This window comes from Agelaius tricolor, unplaced genomic scaffold (genome assembly GCF_023055355.1).
Source record: "Agelaius tricolor isolate 1412-34295 unplaced genomic scaffold, bAgeTri1.0.p SCAF_11, whole genome shotgun sequence".
Classification (NCBI taxonomy): Eukaryota; Metazoa; Chordata; class Aves; order Passeriformes; family Icteridae; genus Agelaius; species Agelaius tricolor.
Window position 1 is genome coordinate 547,635 of NW_027269271.1, and position 17,627 is coordinate 565,261.

Genomic DNA, 17,627 nt, shown 5'->3' on the forward strand with positions numbered 1-17,627 from the left:
GCCCAGATGCTTCTGAGAGATGCTAGGACGAGTCACAGAGCCTGAAATCAGCCAAACCTCAGCACATCTCTCTCAAACCCAATTTTTCTTATCAACAACCTCTCAGGTAGCCAGGAGCTTATTCCTAGGCACAGTTAGAAATTTACTCCAAAATGCAAAGGGACGTGCAGATGGCTATCTTCACCAGCAATCTTGCAGCAGCAGAAGAGACTGTCCTCTCTTGGTGACAGTGGTGGGGTTGCTGTGCACTGAGCTGGGTGTGTGACAGCTGGTGACACTGAACACAGCCTTCTCCCACAGTAACACCTTCAGCAGAGGTTTAAGCAAGTCTGAGGCTCAGGCCATCAAAGGAAGCTCTGTCACCTTGCAGAAGGCTTTCAGAGGATGATGGTTTCTCTAGGAACTCTTTGAACCCTCACAAACAGCAATCACCAGTGCTAACATGACCCAAATTTCCCAGAACAAGCTGCAGACCTCCTCTCCTTGACAGCCAGGCTGAATCCATTCATGCCTGGGAGGCAGAGTGTGCAACAAATCCTTTCTTTCTAAGCAAGAGGATAAGCCAGAGCAGGAGAGCCCCATGGGCAGCTCCCATGGCATCTGCAGTCCCACAGACTCCTCGTGTGCCTGGGCTCCAGGAGCAGGGTTTGCAGCTCCACATTCTCCTGCTTCTCATGCAGCTGAGCCCTGGCACTGGGCTCAGCCTGCTGCCCTGCCAGAACCATCTGTGCAGCACAGGAAGGAGCCAGGAAAGGCAGGCTTACCTGGCCAGCATGCTGTGCCCCACAGCCAGTGCAACCCACCAGTGCAGTCCTTCAGAGATGCTTGAAGGACCATTTCTGGGGAAGAGCAAGTGGGAAGCAGGAGGAAGAGGAGGAAGCACAAGGACATGCAGATGGACACTGGTGTAATGGCTTTCCATGCTGGCCATGAACTTAGAGAGGGTGGGAGGCAGCAGAGCATTCCCTGGCTGGGAGGGAGTGACAGCCAAGCTGTGCCCTCCCAGCACATTCAGGGAGCCTGGCAGACACCAGTGCCCAGCTCTCCCCTGAGCTCCCTGCAGACATTTGCTGAGGGCTCACACAGTGGCAAGGCGAGGCAGTGAAGTGACTCAGTGGGAGCATGGTGGGGAAAGCCCCCAGGCAGGGAGGGAGATGATTCACAGGGAGACACCCCAGGCTCCCAGAGAAGGAGCAGAGTCCAGCCCAGGCACAGGGAGGGCAAGGATGTGTGACAGGCTGGAGAGGACAGAAGGCACTGCTGCCTCCCAGCTTTCTGCCAGCAGCTCCACTCCTGCCCTGGGCTTGGTGCCTATTTGGCTTCCAGTCCTCTGCAAGGCACTGGGCTGGCCCCAGGCCAGCATCACCCACCCGCCAGGAGCGCTGCTGCCTGTGCTGGCATGCCCAGTGCCAGCCGAGTGCCCTGCCAGAGCCCTGTCCTGCCCTGCCAGAGCCCTGTCTTGCCCTGCCAGAGCCCTGTCCTGCCCGAGCCCTGTCCTGTCCTGCCAGAGCCCTGCCCTGCCCGAGCCCTGCCCTGCCCTGCAGAGCCCTGCCCTGCCAGAGCCCCGTCCTGCCCTGCCAGAGCCCTGTCCTGCCCTGCAGAGCCCTGCCCTGCCAGAGCCCTGCCCTGCCTGAGCCCTGTCCTGCCCTGCCAGAGCCCTGCCCTGCCCTGCCAGAGCCCTGCCCAGCCAGAGCCCTGCCCTGCAGAGCCCTGCCCTGCCCTGCAGAGCCCTGTCCTGCCCTGCCAGAGCCCTGCCCTGCTCTGCCCGAGCCCTGCCCTGCCTGAGCCCTGTCCTGCCCTGCCAGAGCCCTGCCCCGCCCTGCCAGAGCCCTGCCCTGCCCTGAGCCCTGTCCTGCCCGAGCCCTGTCCTGCCCTGCCCTGAGCCCTGCCCTGTCCTGCCAGAGCCCTGCCCTGCCCGCGGGGCACTCGCCCAGAGCAGAAGGGCTGAGCTCCTGTGGGACACAGGAGGTGCAGGAAGGCCACATGTGGCTGCACTCCTGGCTCAGGAGCCCTCCCAAACCAGGCTCCCCCACCTGCTTACGGTTTCCCTCATCCTCACTGGCTCCACCACCGTGCTGTCCATCCAGCTGGGAACCCCCTGCTCCTTCCTGCCCCAGCCTGGCCACCCCACCCTGTTTTGGAGCCTGGCCACGAGGGACACGGTGCTGTCCCAGGCTTGGCAGAGAACTCTTGGACAGGGCATTGCTGGAAGCTGAAAGGCAATGAGCTTGTCACGACTCATTTATGCAGCCAGGAGCAGGGGCCTGTTCCTCATCTCCCCAGCAGCTGTGGGGTCACATGTGAGCCTGAGCCCAGTCACTCCTGCATGAGCCAGCGGGCTCAGGACACAGCCAGCACAGGCAGGGCTGGCTCCCCTCTCAGGGCCTTTCTGAAGCAGTGCCCCACTGCTCCATCCCTCACTGCCTTCCCCCAGGGCTCAGCATTAATAGCTCACACTTCCACCTCTTCAACAGGCCAGATGCCGGTCTTCTGCCACACAGAGTCATTTACCTCCCTGAACTCCTCATTTTACTGTGTGTGCATTGCATCTTGCACTACTCACTGCTCCACTGGAGCCCACAGCTCCACTGCAAAGCCCTCACCTCATCCTGGCCATGGTACAGAGGCAGGCAACAGGGCAGGGTCACCACACTTTGGCCAACTCTCCTGGTAACGTGGGCAGTCTTGGACAAAAGGCTGCTCCAATCAATCTGGGTACTAATTTAACCAGTTTATTGATTAAATACTAACCACAGAATGAGATCCTGGCCTATTTCATGCCATGCTGGTAGCAGTACCAGACTAGCCATTATTTTATTATGACATTAAGTGGCACTGGTGATGCCAGGAGAAATGCAAGCACTCCCAGAAGGATTCACCCCTTTATTGTGTCTGTCAGAGCACTGAAGGAGGAACTGAAATTATTACAGACATCCTTTCAGTTCCTCCCAGATCTAATACAACATAATCTTGTTCATCTTGGATAACCACATCAAGTCATTAGCTTGTCAATAATTCACCTTGCACCAAGTGCCATGACTTGGCACCAAGCAGGCTGTGCTCTTCATGTGGCCAAAACCTGAGCATCTCCTGGCCAGCCCATTTCCCACTGTGCTGGTCCTCACAGACAGACAGGGGTGGGCTGCCCCAGGCATGCAGGGCCAGCTTGCTCCCAAATCCTGCTCCTTTCTACAGAAGAGACACCTGTGCATGGTGAGAGAAAAGAAGAAAAAAAAGGAAGGCATCACTGTAAATGGCCTCATGCTTTTAAAAACTCACCATGGCAGGAGCAGGAATAGCTGAGAAATATTCCAATTAAATGAGCTCAGAGTTACACCAGGAGCTCTACACCAGTAACTGGCCACACACATCAATTTTCACACCAGTCCAACTGCACCCGTGGCCTGCAGAGGATGTGAAATCTTGCTTTACACAAGCTTGTAGAAATTCAGCAATTCTGCCAATTCGCTAAAATTGAGCTCAGCTATGCAAAGCAGCAGAAGTCCCACAAAATCAGATGTACCTGGCAGAGTAGGAGGTGTAGAGGAGCAAGATTTTCAAGTGCTTGGAATGCCTCCCTGTTTTGAGCCTGCAAAACTCAGCTGGACACTTCCCAGAAACAGCCTTGCAGAAGACTTCCACAGCTTTTACCAAGTGCCTATATAGGCTTTCATCCTTCCTGGCTCCAAAGAAAACCTGGATCAAAGCTGCACTCAGCAATCCAAAAGGGCTGATTCCAAATTCTCCAGAACCATGGCACCAAGCCCCAGCAAGGCAGCACTGGCTGCCCTGGAGACATGCCAGGGGCATGGAGAGGAAAGCACTTGCATGAATTTACATCATGACAATGCAAAAAATATACAGTTGTCATTGTCACTGAGGGCCCATGAGCTCACTGGGAAGGGAGGGGAAGGAAAAAGATACCAGGAAAAAGCCACCTGCTCAGGCACTTTCAACTGAAATCTGCAACAGCTCTTAATCCTTAGGGTTGGGAAGACACACCACTCTTAGTTTGGGGCTTCTGGATGCCCAGGTGACTTCCTGGACTTACTGATCAGTTCCTTGTATCTCACATCCAGAGGAGCCAAGGAGCATTTGGGAAGCCAAATCCAGCAGTTCAGGGCATGAAGCAACGTGGACTGGGTCACCCTGTTTGGGATGAGCAGCAGACAGGAGCCAGCTGTACTAAGAGAAGCCCCCCTGCTTGCCCAGGAAACAAGCCCTGGTCTACTGCATTTATTATGTATGTGGCCATCAGTGGTCTGCAGGAGACATGTAGGGTTTGAAGGAAAGCTGCAGCAGATGCTCACAAAATTGCTCTCCAAGTGCATCTTTAGCATGGCTAATGTCCCATTCCACCGAGTCATTTCAGGGCCAGGGATTTACACCAAGGTGCAGTGCAGAGAGGGCTGTGTGCCCAGCAAGCCCAGCCCATGCAGGAACCAAAAGCAGACACTCAGCTGAGCACCTCCCCTTCCCTCCTCATCCTGAGCTGTGAGAATCCCGGGAATTCTCCACATTCTCCAGCTTCTGGACAGAAACTCCCTCTGGCCAGGACCATGAGGATGGCCATGGCATCACCAGCATTTGTGGGGATGGCCTGCAACACCAACCCCCTGTTTAAAGTTCCTGACCCACAAGAGGGACCAGCTTTGGGCTTGACCTCCCCTCTTGCTCAGGTGGAGCTGTCCTGCCCACACCAAGGCTCTGCTCTGCAGGGGGGCCTGCCTGGGGCAGGCATGCCAGCAATGTCAGCTATGCACTGTCCTCCCCCATGCCAAGGGTCAGATCTCCATCCAAACAGGAAGCAGCACTCGCCTGGCCCCGAGTGAGTGTGGGGGAGAAAAAGGGAGGCAGTGCTACAGGGGCTGATGCTGCTGCTGTCCCAGCCCCTCCTGCTCCCAGCCCAGCACAGGCAGTCACAGGGGGCTTCCAGGGCATTCTCCCCACTGGGATCCCCACTCTCGGGCAGGCAGCACCCCCACTTCTTTGCAGGGTCATTTTTTAAATCACTTGGTAAACAGAGGCAAAGCCCAGAGAGCAGCTATGGCAAAGGTAGCACTGAGAAAGGGGAGTTGAGGCAGCAGAGGGGATGGTGAGGGTCCCCCACCTTCAGCACTTGGAACAAACTCAGACAGAGCACCTTGCCCCTAAACCAGGGATTGCATTAAAAATGATGCAAACCTCAGGGTCAGCAGCTCCTTCACACCCTACACACAAAACTGCTGCTGCTTGGACTTGATGATCCCTCACTGTTGCTTTCTGTGCCCAAATAAACTGTTTTCTTTTCTGGTTTCCCCATGCCAGTATTCTGGGATTATTTTATGCCCTAAAGCAGAAGGGTGGCTGTGCTCTGTAAGGAGGACATGCATCACTTCAGCTCCAGCCAAGCTGAAAGGAGTCCCCAGCACCCAGCCCAGCCAGAAATGTCCTCAGCAATGCTGTGGTCCCTCCTGCTGCCAGGCACATCCAGGGCAAAGTACAGCACACCAGGGGAGGGCTTTGCTTGTAGACAGCCATCCATCCAACCATCCTGGCATCCCTCTCACAAATAGCACCCCCTGACAAATACACAGACATTCAAAGTCTCTCTGGCAGATCTGATCTCCATGGCCTTTCATGACTTGCATCTCTCCTGTCTTACACTAAGTGAAGAAAGCTTGAGCACATGCTTCAAACACATCATTCACCATGAGAAACCATTATTTTACCCTATTCTGTGTCCTTTCACTGCCCCTCAGAGCTGTGTGAATTTTCTAGACTGTGCTTGAGTTTATTCATACTGGTCAACAAGGACATTCCAGTGTTCTTATTTTTCCCCCCTTCGAGGGTTTACTTAAACCCTCAAAGTTGTGCCAGGTGAGGTGGAGTTCTGTGATTTTGGGGCTGGAAGTGCATTTGTTCAAAAGTCTCATCTTGGAAGGCAATGAAGGAAACTGCTGTTTATGAGAGCTCTTGATGACATAACAGTTGTTCTGTCCCAAACTGTCTGGACACAAGGTGAGCAAACCTAATGCCATAAAGGCCTTCCCATGTCATGCCCCAGTCACAACATTAACCCCCACAGAGAGGACAGGAGAACAAGTAGGAAAGCTGTTGAGGAAAACCCACAAACTATTTACACCCTGAAAGTTTGAAACAGAAGAGCCTCAAAATGTCTGTCCTTTGAACATGATACTCCTTATCTTGGGATATGATCCTCCTCTCCTCCTCTGGTGAAAGAGAAAATGAGATTATAGCAAGAGTCTGCATGAAGGGCTGAGAGGAGCAGAGCTCTGGTGCAGCTGCTCAGCGACAGGAGCAGCTTTGGTGCTTATGGGATCCCATGAGACCAGCAGAAAGACAGCTCATCCTTTACCCATTGTCCCTGCAAGTGCCTTCAGGCCCTTCCAGTTCAGGGTGTTATTCCCAGGAGAGAGCCATCTCTGGAGGACAGGGCAAGGTCTGGCCCAAGGACAGAGCAAACCACCTGTGCCTGCAGCCAGCACACCCAGGGCCAGCTCGGCCCCAGGGGCTGTCCCCTGCTGAAGAGCAGTCAAGCTCCTGCTTTTTTCAGCCTGGGGGCAGCGAGTTCTGGGGTGCATGGTTTGCTCCCCTCCCTCCCTGTGAACACCTTGCCCTTGTGCTGGCCAGAGGCTGGGGAGCAGAAGAAAAGCTCCTCTCTTGGTTATGGGCCAAGCATTATACAGCAAGGGTGTCCCATATCCTGGCTGCAAGTGCTTTGGGAAGCCAGATGATTTCATTACCAGATCATACCCCCTGACCTACTCACCCTGAAACAAACTCACTGCTGGCCAGCCCCAGAGCTTGCTACTCTGCACCTCACCTTGCACACTGCCATTTAGCACTAACCTGCTGCCATATCCAGACAGCACGTGAATTTTCATGCTGCTGAAACTCTTACACAAGCAGTAAAACCCTAAGAAACCTCTTGCACAAGTAGCTTATTGTTACTTTGTTATTGGGACTGACAAATGAGGAAATGCTCCCAGCCACGGGTACCCTGCAGTTCCCACGGGGTGCCACATCCCACATGCACCTTCCAACCCACCCCTGCCTCGCAGCACAGGTTGCAGCACTGTGAGCACACACACAGCCCCAGCACAGGGGGTGTCTGGGGACAGCCGTGCTGCAAACAGTGCTCTGTGCCACACTCAGCCTGCCAGCATCAGGCCCAGCTGACATGGAGAGGAGGACAGAGAAACACAGAGTTATCAATACACTGGGGGACAGGATTGATGGGAGACAAAGCTGCAGGTGCAGATGGAGGAGAAGGCCAGGCCTGGGATGGGAAGGGTAAGGAGCAGCCTGGGCACACTCACCCTGATGCGCCGCATGGCTGTCACGATCTCCACGCGGCTGTTTGGCCGCGGCACATCCAGGCTCCCGATGTACTGCAAGGAAAGAAAGGAGATTAGTCCAGTTCCAACAGCCCTGGAAACCCCATGGGCCCACCAGGGCCCCAGTGGTATCCACAGAGGGAACCCAGGGTCACTTCTGGGGAATGAGCAGCATTTTGCCTGCTGCACCTGAATGCCTGCATGCCTCCAGCCATGAAGCTGTTCCCTCACCACACCACTGCAAGCAGTCAAAAACCCTTTTTCTAGCAATAAAATGATTTCAGCCGTTGGGCCAGCAGGACTCACTCATCTAGGCCATGATCAAAGCACACAGGTATAAGCAAGTATCCCCTCGGTTGCCGTGAGTCATCTATTACAGACCTGGATATTGGAATATCCCTAAAATAGCCAGCCCGACCTGTCCTGTGACAGGCCCTCCATTATTTAATTGCAGCCCTGCCAAAGCCGTGGCTGTTTCTGCAGGAATGCTGAGCCTCCAGGCCAAGCCTCCAGAATAAAGGAGCCGCTTTGCTATTCAAAGAGGACCAAAGGCAGCGCCACTGCGACCCAGCACGGAGAGACGCGGAACAAAAACCTTTTTAAAAATAAAATGGAAGAGGGCAGATTCTGAAGAAGGATCAGAAAACAGACAAGCGATGAAGAGTCAATGCTGAGCGCTAAAAACGTGTAGTTAGAAGAAAAGCGTTTTGAGCCCATTTACTGGCCCTCTGTGCTCCCACGCTTCATCTCCACACAAGGGCTGACGTAACCTCGGCAGCGCAGCACAGGCACCAAACCCAGCAGGGCTCCTGCTCCTGGGAGCACGGCCACAACCTCTGCTGGCACCATGGAAGCCCAGGTGGCTGGTTCCCAGCAGCAGCACTGACATGGCTGCCCAAGGGCCTGAACAAGTGCTCAGGCAGAGGCTGCTCAGAGGGGTTATTTCTCTCCCAGCATCACTGCACTGGGACTGCCACCTCCAAGGAGGGATGGCATGGTGCAGGGGATGCATGACCAAAGCTGGGCTTTGTGTGTGACCTGCCCCAGAAGCTCAGGGAGCCCTGTGTTTCTGAGAGCCCTCCTTGCTAAGACCCAACGTGGCAGCTCAGCCAGGCCATCCCCAGCACGCAGCTCCTGCCTGGGGGTCACAGAGGCAGTGCCCAGTGACCAGCACAGGGCAGTCAGTGCTCAGAGGAGATGTGCAGAGAGAGGATATAAAAATAACCCCAAACAGCTGGCGTGTCCATCACGTGCCGTGCAGGCTGCACAGTGCAGGGCAGCCTTACATAACTGGGAATTGCAGCCCAGGCCACTCAGCCCCTCAGGGCCCTGCTGAAAGCACACAGCTCCCAGCAGTTCCCTGTCACAGCCCCTGCACGGAGTCTGCCACCCCTTCAAAGGGGCAGCTCATCTGAGAGAGGCATCTCAGACATCAGTACATCCCCTTCTCTGAGGTGAGGCCTGGAAACCATCAGGAAAAAGCAGGAGCTGAGGAGGAGGGCAGAGGCAGCTGGAGCCCTGAACCTGCAGTCACCAGGCAGGACCTAAGGAAGAAGCCCTGCCCCATCCTGCTCTGCCAGGCAAACATCCCTATGGCACTTCCTCACTAAGCCTTCCCACATCACTTTTCTGCCAGGGACCACCTGGGGAAGCAGGATTCTCATCCTATATGAGAAGGGCAGACTTTTGCACCCAGAGGAAGCCTGTCTTCCTCCAGCTATTCCCAGCTGCATGAGGTCACTGCCTGGAAATCCCTCTCCTTCCACTGTGCTCTCTTGCCCAGGCAGGTGCAGAACACAGCCATGGCTGTGCCTGGCCAAGGCCAGGGCAGGCAGTGCCAGCTGGGCAGGAGAGCTGGCTCCCATGGCCACAGGAATTCCAGCCATGCCAAGCTCCCTGGCTGCTCACCACAACCCCGTGGCCACAAGTGAGTGAGTGTGTGAGCCCAGCAGGGCTGGGGTGCCCTGCAAGCACAATCAGACACCACCCTGGGCCAGGCACCACCTCCTCAGATTGGCCTCCTGAGAAACAGCATCAGCAGTAGGGTTGTCTTGATGCTGTCCTTTCTGTGCTCCAGCTCATGTCCACATGCAGCCAAACCAAGGGCATGGGTCACAAAGGCTGTAGGATTCACCTTTGCTCCCCAGCCTGGTGTCCAGAGCTGTATCCTGCTGTATCCCACAGCCCATGGTGCTCCCACCAGAGCCCATGGCACATCCACCCCAGTGTGGGCTCACTGCTCACAATCACCATGCTCACAGCTCCAAAAACACCCCCCTCTCCTTGCACTCTGCAGGCAGGTATTTTTTACACATTTCACACAACTCAGCAGATGGACAAAGTCTCTCCAGATTATTTTTGCCTTCAGGGCAGAAATCACATGTGACAAGTGTGCTGCAGAAGAGTAACCCTTCACAATGTGGTGAATATCCCCCCAAAATGTGGACCTGGGGGCTGGTCTTTCAGCTAAACAACTTCCCAGGTGAGTTGGGGAATGGTCTGAGAAACCATCTATATTCAGCAGGGATTTGCAGGCAATGAGGGCTGCTCCTGCTCCACTCTCCTCCAGCCCTCCTACTCACAGCACCAATTTTAATTATGGGAATAGGTGTGGGAACAAGCAGGTGAGGCAAAGACAAAGATAAGCAAAGCAGCCAGAGCCTCCACAGTGCAATACTTCCCACTCACCCCACCCCTGAGACTGAGCTCCCTCTCTGCCAGGGCAGGAGCTCAGAGACCCCCAAGCATGGGCACTGCCAGGCACAGATTTCTGCCCTCCTTTAACACACATGGGCCCCCAGCGAGGTGCCAGGCACACAGAGGTGGTCCCAGCCCTGCAGGGCCATTGTCAGGCCAGCATCCGTGCCAGCCAGCTGACCCCACGGCAAAGGGAGGCAGGAAGGACAAAGGAAGGTGCCCGAGACAAAAGGGAAGAAAATAAAGCTGTGCAAAAGAGCTGACAAAGAAAATAAACCCGCGAAAGAACTCGCCCTCCCCAAGCCCCGCGAGCCAAGGGGGAGAACATGTGTATGTAAAGCATGTGGCTTTTCCAAATAATCCCCTCCAGATCCACGGCCCCACCACCCTGCCAAGGGATGGAGGGACAGAGCTGGAGTCCCCCACCCACACCCAAGAGCTAAGTGGGACCAGGGGGTCACAAATCCCCACAGGCTGTCCTGGGCAGCCTCCTCCTCCCCAGCCCAATTAGGGGAAGAAAGGCCACCTTCTGGGTGAATGGGCAGCCAGGGAGGTCCCTGGTGCCACCCTGGCAGCCCCACAAAGGCAGGGCCAGCCCTCACACTGCCAAGGCCAGCGCTGCTCGAGGCTGTGATGCCAGCATGAAGCACCTCTTTTGTAGGGTGCTTCTGGTCCTTCTCACATGCCCCGCTGCTCCTCATGCCCGTGTTGGGATCCAGCCTTCCATCCATCCTTCCAGAGCCCCAGAAGGGCATCCCTCCCCCTGCTGTGGGAGGTGGCAGCACCCACCAGGCTTCCCAGCAGCCACAGGGACTCTGCTTGCTGTCCCCTCCCCATGCAAACAGGCTCTCAGTGGGCAGGGACCCCTGCACATAGCCTGCACCCTCTGCCCACAGCTTACAAAAGATCTGCCCAGTTCTGGGAAATGCCAGGGAAAAAATAAATTTGGTTTTTAAACAGAAAACAAAGGGGAGCACTTTGCCAAAGCACTGTTTGCACAAGTCACTCAGTTTCTCGTTTTTCCTCGAGGCTGTTGAATACTGCTCGTTTTTTGCTCTGTCAGAAACGAATTTTCTTGAGAAGTTGCTTTTTCTGTGGCAGCAGGTGGCAGATATTTTCGGAAAACCGAAGGCCAATCGCATCACTGCCGGGGGACACCTTGGAAGGGGTGTTGATGAGATCGGTGGTAGGCAGAGGTGGGCAGCCAAAGCCTTCCTGGGGAGGAGATGCCTCCTTCCTGCTGCTCCCAGCCCAGCACTGCGTGCAAAGGTCAGGGCTGAATCATCCCCAGCTCACAGGGGAGCCTGGCCTGGCTGCCTGCCAGCTTCCAGCTCCCAGAGCCACCCTGAGCCACAGACCCCACAGATGAGGAGCCACTGCTTCGTTACAGGAGCTGCAGGCAGGCAGTGGGAGGGGACACACTGGCACCAGCCCCAGGCCACCCTCAGGGCCAGGAGGGGTTACCAGAGGTACCAGCAGCCAGATGGGAGTGCCAGATGCGGGGCACAAGGGTCCCCAGATTTCTACAGAGTCCAGGGTGGTGTGAGGCTGTGCCAGGTACTGGGACATTGACCCTGCTACATGTGCCACAAAGTGAGGGACAAAGTGCTCAGGCACCAGTCTGAAACCTCCTTATTTCTCCAGCACTGGGAAACACCCAGTCTGCCTGCAGTCTGTCTGATAAGGGCTTCTCCCCAGGCTGTGCTGTCAGGGAAAGCAGGGAGAAGCCCATTCCCAGGACTTTGGCTGTCCCACTGCTCCTGCTCTCCAGTTGCCCAGGCAGCCAAGGCTCTGGGCTGGCAGGCTCTGTCCTGCCCCTCAGGAACACCCTGCCTTGCTGGGTGCAGAGGGGGAAGTTTACTCACACTGTGGTGGTGCAGGCTCAGAGGCCAAAAGGGATGGAAAATTCACAATGCCAGCTGACTTTAATGGAAAAAGGCCCTGGCTTCTATTCCAGCTTATGGGTGTTCTGCCAAGCTGGGCACCTCAGCCTTGCCCAGTTCCTCCCTGAGCAGAGCTCTGCACCCCAAGGCCAACACATCCAGCCTTGGCAGCCTGAGGCCATGTGTCAGAGCCATCCAGAGCCACACAGCTGGACACTGGGCATGGACACAGCAGGGACCTCACAGCAGGCAGGCAGAGCCCTTAAGGACAGTCAGTTTTGGGTGGTCTCACTCAATTCTGGGTTTCAGTCAGTTTAGGGTTTCACTTGGTTTTGGGTCAGTTTCACTCAATTTGGGGTGATTTCACTCAATTTTGGGTCATTTTCACTCCATTTGGGGTTGTTTTTATTCAGTTTTGGATGGTTTCAGGTGGATTTCACTCGGTTTTGTGCCCATGAGCCTGCTGGTCCCAGCAGCACTTGCCCTGCTTAGGAGCTGCCCTGGGCTCAAGTGCCAGAGACTCCGAGCTCTGGGGGCCCCAGGACACTCACCACACCCACTCTCCCCTCTCAGCAGCCAAAACAGGGCTCACCTGAACAGGGGAGACACCTGTGCTGCAGGTGATGGTGCAGCAGGGCCCACACCCAGCAGGTGCTGAGGGATGACGTTTTTCCAGGCAGTGCAGCAGGACTGTCCATTTGCTGGGTTTCCACCCCCCCAGGCAGGCTGCCCCCACACTGAGACTGAGCTTCCTGCTCCTCCACCCTGCCACAGCAGGGCTGTGCAAGCCCAGAGCGCTGCAGAAAGCTGGGCTGGCAGCATCCCACCCCTGCTGCTCCCACGGGACCTCTGGGCATCTGCAGAGCCCACGTGCCCGGCCCCACAGCCTGGGCACACACGGCTTTGCCAGAGCCAGACAGAGTTTTCTTTGCTAAGAGCTCCACTAAGCAGCCCAGGAACCGACTCCACAAGTATGGCAGAAATATGCCACTGTTTCAGACGAGAACCTTTGCAGAATTGGGAAGGTTATTTATAGCCTGGGGCGAGCAATCCTGGGCTCAGGCTCACTGCAGCTTTGCTCTGGGCTGAGCAGCCCTGACAGAGCACACCAGAGCTGCCAGTACAAACAGCCCCCAGAGAGAGCTGCCAGCTCTCTCCCAGCCAGCCAGACTGGTGCAGAGCATCACACAACCTGTCTCCTAGTTCCCAGCCCTCCAGGAAAGGGACCTTTGCTGGGAAGGGAGCCTGAAGCAGTGGAGGGGAAGTGAACACCTCGGTCAGGGCTGCCTGCAATTCAGTTCACTTCCAATGCTGTTATTTGCAGCCCCAAGGTACATAAAAACATACACACGAGTGAAAACACACATGTACTCCCTGCTTAGTGCTCACCTGAGGCTATAATCGTTTCCCTGATACAGGATTTTGCTTTGGAGCAACTGGCAGTGCCTGCCGGTGCTCTCAGCCCCTGGAAGGTGGCAGGCAGGTGGGCTGGAGAGGTTCAGAGGAAGAGACATCATGGATCAGACTTAAGTCTCCTCCATGTCCCATCTCCAAACATAGACAGCAGCAGATGCTCAGTTCAACTTCAGTTTCCCACGCACGGAAGCAGAGAAAAGCACTGACAAAAATGAGAGAAAGTGCCTGGTTGCCAAGACCACTTAAGGGAATAAAATCCACCTCACCAGCCAAACACAAAAACCCCACCTGCTGCACAGAACAGCAACCCTCCCAAACCTCCAGTCCCACCTTTACCTGCAAGCAGGTCTGGTATCAGGAACAGCAGGTTTCAGCATGTGGGATGCCCAGGCAGTCCCAGACCACAGGCACTGGGTCCACCAAGGACTGAGATGTGTTTGGGCAGCCACTTCTCCCTGTGCCTGCACACGGGGAGCAGCAGAGAGGGTCCTCACAGCCACCTGCCCCTTCTTTGGAAACTGTGCACATCAAGGCACTGCAAAGGGATTCATGGGACTGAGGGAGTAACAGCTGTTTCCAAATAATGGGCATTTGGTAGGTGGGACCTGGCTCTGGACCACAAGACCCCTGGGGCAGGAGGGAAACCCCAGCCCAGCAGCAGCTCCCAGGAGAGGGACAGTAACAACTTCCCTGAGCAAACCCAGCAGCACCCAGCACTCCAACAGACCAGGGTCTGGAGTCCAGGACCAGGCTCCACTGCCCCACTCCATTCCCTTTCTGAGTCACACTTTCTGAACACACAGAATTTCTGGCATTGCACAAGGTGGCCCTTGGGTTTTGTCCTGCACCACCAGGGCTTTGGGAAGATCAGGGGTAACCTCACATCCCTCTCCTTCTCATGGAAGAGTACAGGAGGTATCTTTCCTCTCTACATCCCTGTTTATTTAACCAGAAAACCACTGCACAAGTGGGAATTTCTGTCCATTCCCCTTGCACCATGCTGCAGCTCCCAGTTCTTTCATCCAAATGTTTCAGCTAACCCAAGAGGCCAGGCTTTTGATTTTAATCAACAATTCAGACTGCAAGACACAGAAGAAAACAAACATCCTGCCTCCCATTGGAGCCAGCTCCTCTGATTCCCTGCAGCCTGACCAAGGCATCTCAGGGATACAGCCGGGTTTGGTGCCAAGAGAAGTGGCCAATGAAAACAGATCCAAAAGTGTGAAATGCATTACTGTTCCTAAAAAGATGGAGTGGGATTTTCCATCTCTTGGATTTATCTCCAGAAAATGGATTAACATAATCCTTAGGGACACTTTGCTCTGACTCGGTGACCCTGTGCCAGCACATATGGCTGCAAGTGGCTCCAGTGGGGACGAGAGGCACAAGCCTCCCGATGGCATCGCAGCTCAAGTGACAGCACCGCTCACCTCATATCACGTCCATCACCCTCTGCTTGACAAAGGTTCAAATTCTGACTGCCTGTGGCCACCCAGTCACCCAGGATGGCAAGACTCCCTCAAGAGAGGGACAAAGGGGACAACAGCACTGATGCCAGCTGCTACTGATGGACCAAAACATGCACTGCACCCACCACATGTGCCACTTAGAGACAGCAGCAGGTCCGAGTGTAAAAATACAATTAAAAATTAAAGCAATAAATCAGTGCACACTGCCTCAGGCCCACACTACCCCCCTGCAGGGAGCCCCAAGCAAGCTCATCAGGAATCTCAGGCTGCTGGAGCAAAGAGCACTGCTCCAGTGCTGAGCTGGAACACCGGGATCCCGGCTGCCCGCACGATCAGCTACCCCAGGAGGATTTGAGGAGACAGCCACTCAAGTCCTGACATCCTAGACGAGCATTTTTCTGGTTTAATCTTCCCCCAAAGTTCTGCTCTAAATCAGAGTTCCACATTTTTGTGACTCGTGCTGGGTGCCTGGCTGCAACAAGAGCTGCGGCGGGTGTAAGAGCTTGGGATTCTTGGGGATAAAAGGAAGTAAAGGAATGTAAGCATTTAATTAATCTTGAGCAATCTAATAAAAGGATAGAGTAATTGCCTCAGCCATCTGCATTCCGGATCTGGCATCAAGGGCTGCTGGTGAAACCCAGGAATTGGGAAGCCGGGTTTGGTACGGATTGTGTTTGGCAATAGCGCGTGCCACCGGATACCAAATAAGAGAAAGGAGCTAACAAAGGCTAATATGCAGCACTGCACTAATGCAGCCAGAGCAGCAGCGTGGAGCAGAGATGAGCCATGAGCACACCCAGGGGCTGCTGACGCCCTGTCCCACTGCCCAGCCTCCCAGCCGGGTCACCCGAAGCTGGCACGGAAGAGGCACACAGGATTTAGAAGGGGAGATGCTTTGCAGCCTCCCCGCAGGTGAAGGGTGAGCAGGTGCTGCCAGTAAAACAGCAATCTGCTCCAATCACTCAGGAGCAAAAGGCTGCGAAGTTCAGCTTGAACAGCCTTTCCCAGGAAATAGTTGCAAGGAAGGTTTAAGTTTGCTCCATAAACAACTGTTTTGCTCTCTGCAGCACAGTGCCTGCCATCGGGCAGGTGATGGCCGCTGCAGAGGAACCCTCCCGCCCAAGAAAAGGCGGAAAATAACACTTTGACACTTTCCTATGAGCGCAGCCTTTGCCCCGAGGGCATCGCACACAATTAGATGCCAAATTTTCTTCCCCTGACAGCACATGTTCTCCGAAGACAACAGTGTGTGACAGACGCCTGCCTTCCTGCCGCTCATTTTACACCAGGCTTTCCTCCTAAGTCAACCTCACTTGAGTACCTCCGTCAGCATGATAACCGTATTCCCCACGAGAAGAAAAAACGGGGCAGAATTTAACGTTTCCCCTCTCCAAATCTCCTGGCCAGCTCCTTCCCAGTTTCCTGCTGGCCAGCGTGCCTTGCTCGGTAGCTTGGCTTTTGCCAGCCCGCTGCGAGATGGCAAGTGCCAGCCTGCGGGGAGCCACAGCCGACGTGGAGCGAGAGAATGAAAAGTCCCAACGGAAAAGAAAAGATAAAAAGCCAAGAGCGCTCCGTGCCAAATCCACCAGCAAGGACGGTTTACGTGTGTAAAGAAGAATAGCAAGCGTTTATTTCGGGTGCGTGTCCCTGACCGCCTGCACCGCCAATGGCACACAGTCCATCCGGCTGCTCACAGCAGAGGAGCACCAGGGTCCAGGGCGCCGTGCAGACCCCACCAGCCGTGCCCATCCCAGCGGCGCTGCCCGCAGCGCTGGAGCCGCAGAGCACAGCCCGAGCCCTCCGCTCCTCCCTGCCGGGGAAGAGGCACACGGACCCCGCTTTGGGGGCCAGCGTCCCCGAGCAACACCACGCGGAGCCCGGGAGGGATGAGGGCCAGGGAGGGATGCAGGGGTGAAGCAAGAGGGTGACCCCACTCCAGCCTGACCCGTCCCACCAGTCCGGGCATCCCTACCGTACAGGCGGGAAGCCTCGCCCGACTCCGCGGCTGAGTTTAGGGGAGACCAGGCAACGCCAAGGGGAAGGGCTCCGGGGAAAGCAGAAAATCCCTTCGGCTATGCCAAAAGAGAGCTGGAAAACCGGGCATCCCGGAGCGCCGGGGCGCAGCGCCGGGCAGCGACCCCCGCGGCTCCCCCGCGCCCGCCACTCACCTTGGCCTCGAAGCAGATGCCGTGCTGGAAGGCGTCCTCGTTGTGCAGGGGGATGCGCAGGTCGTGCCGGTCGTCCACCAGGTTGTACTTGGACTTGGCGGGCATGGCGGCCCCGCGGCCGGGCAGCCCTGCAGCGCGCCCGGCCCTGCCGCCGCCGCCGGCCCGCCCCGCCCGGCCCCGGGGCGGGGACGCGCCCGCGCGGAGCGAGCGAGGCGGGGGCGAGGCTGCGCCCCCCTCTCCGGCCCCGGCCCCGACCCCGACCCCGGCCCCGGCACCGGCGGCTCCGTGCCCCTCCCCGGCCGGCACCGCTGACACCTGGTGCGTGGGGCCGGGCTTGCGCCCCGCCGCCAAACTTCAAATGCATGGAAAACCAAAGAAGGGATAATGGGAAACGGTGCCTCGGGAGCGGCTCGGAGGGTGGGCAGCGCCGGCCGCCCCCCGGCGGGAGCGGGCGCCCGTTCCCCCGGGCTGGGGAGCCGCGCCAGGGAACTCCGCACGCAAATCTTTGTCTCAACGCCGGACACGGTGGATACCAAGCAGGCTGGAAGTGGAAAATCTCCGTCTTGCGCTTAAAGAAAGAGCAGCTCTTGAGACCAGACCCCCCGCCCTACTGCGCCCTCCCTTACCAATGTCCCGAAAGCTGTGAATATGCTT

General features: G+C 56.2%; 1 protein-coding gene across 8 annotated transcripts in view; it reads right to left on the reverse strand.

Annotated features, from left to right (window-relative positions):
- NOS1AP (nitric oxide synthase 1 adaptor protein) overlaps window positions 1-17,184 on the reverse strand; it is a 43,675-nt gene extending 26,491 nt beyond the window's left edge. For 2 of the 8 annotated variants that reach the window (XR_011680509.1, XM_071435698.1), the window contains exons 1-2: window positions 16,974-17,175; window positions 7,323-7,394 (exon numbers count right to left, since the gene is read on the reverse strand). Coding sequence is in view for 7 of the 8 variants with exons in the window: in XM_071435698.1 (XP_071291799.1) it covers window positions 7,323-7,394; window positions 16,974-17,078 (177 nt within the window). In the remaining variant the exon portion in view is untranslated. Of the gene's footprint in view, window positions 1-7,322; window positions 7,395-7,721; window positions 7,889-13,309; window positions 13,492-16,973 lie in introns of those variants that run through there. The other 6 variants (XM_071435695.1, XM_071435693.1, XM_071435694.1 and 3 more) reach the window with 5 other exon arrangements.
- Between the last annotated feature and the right edge of the window lie 443 nt (window positions 17,185-17,627).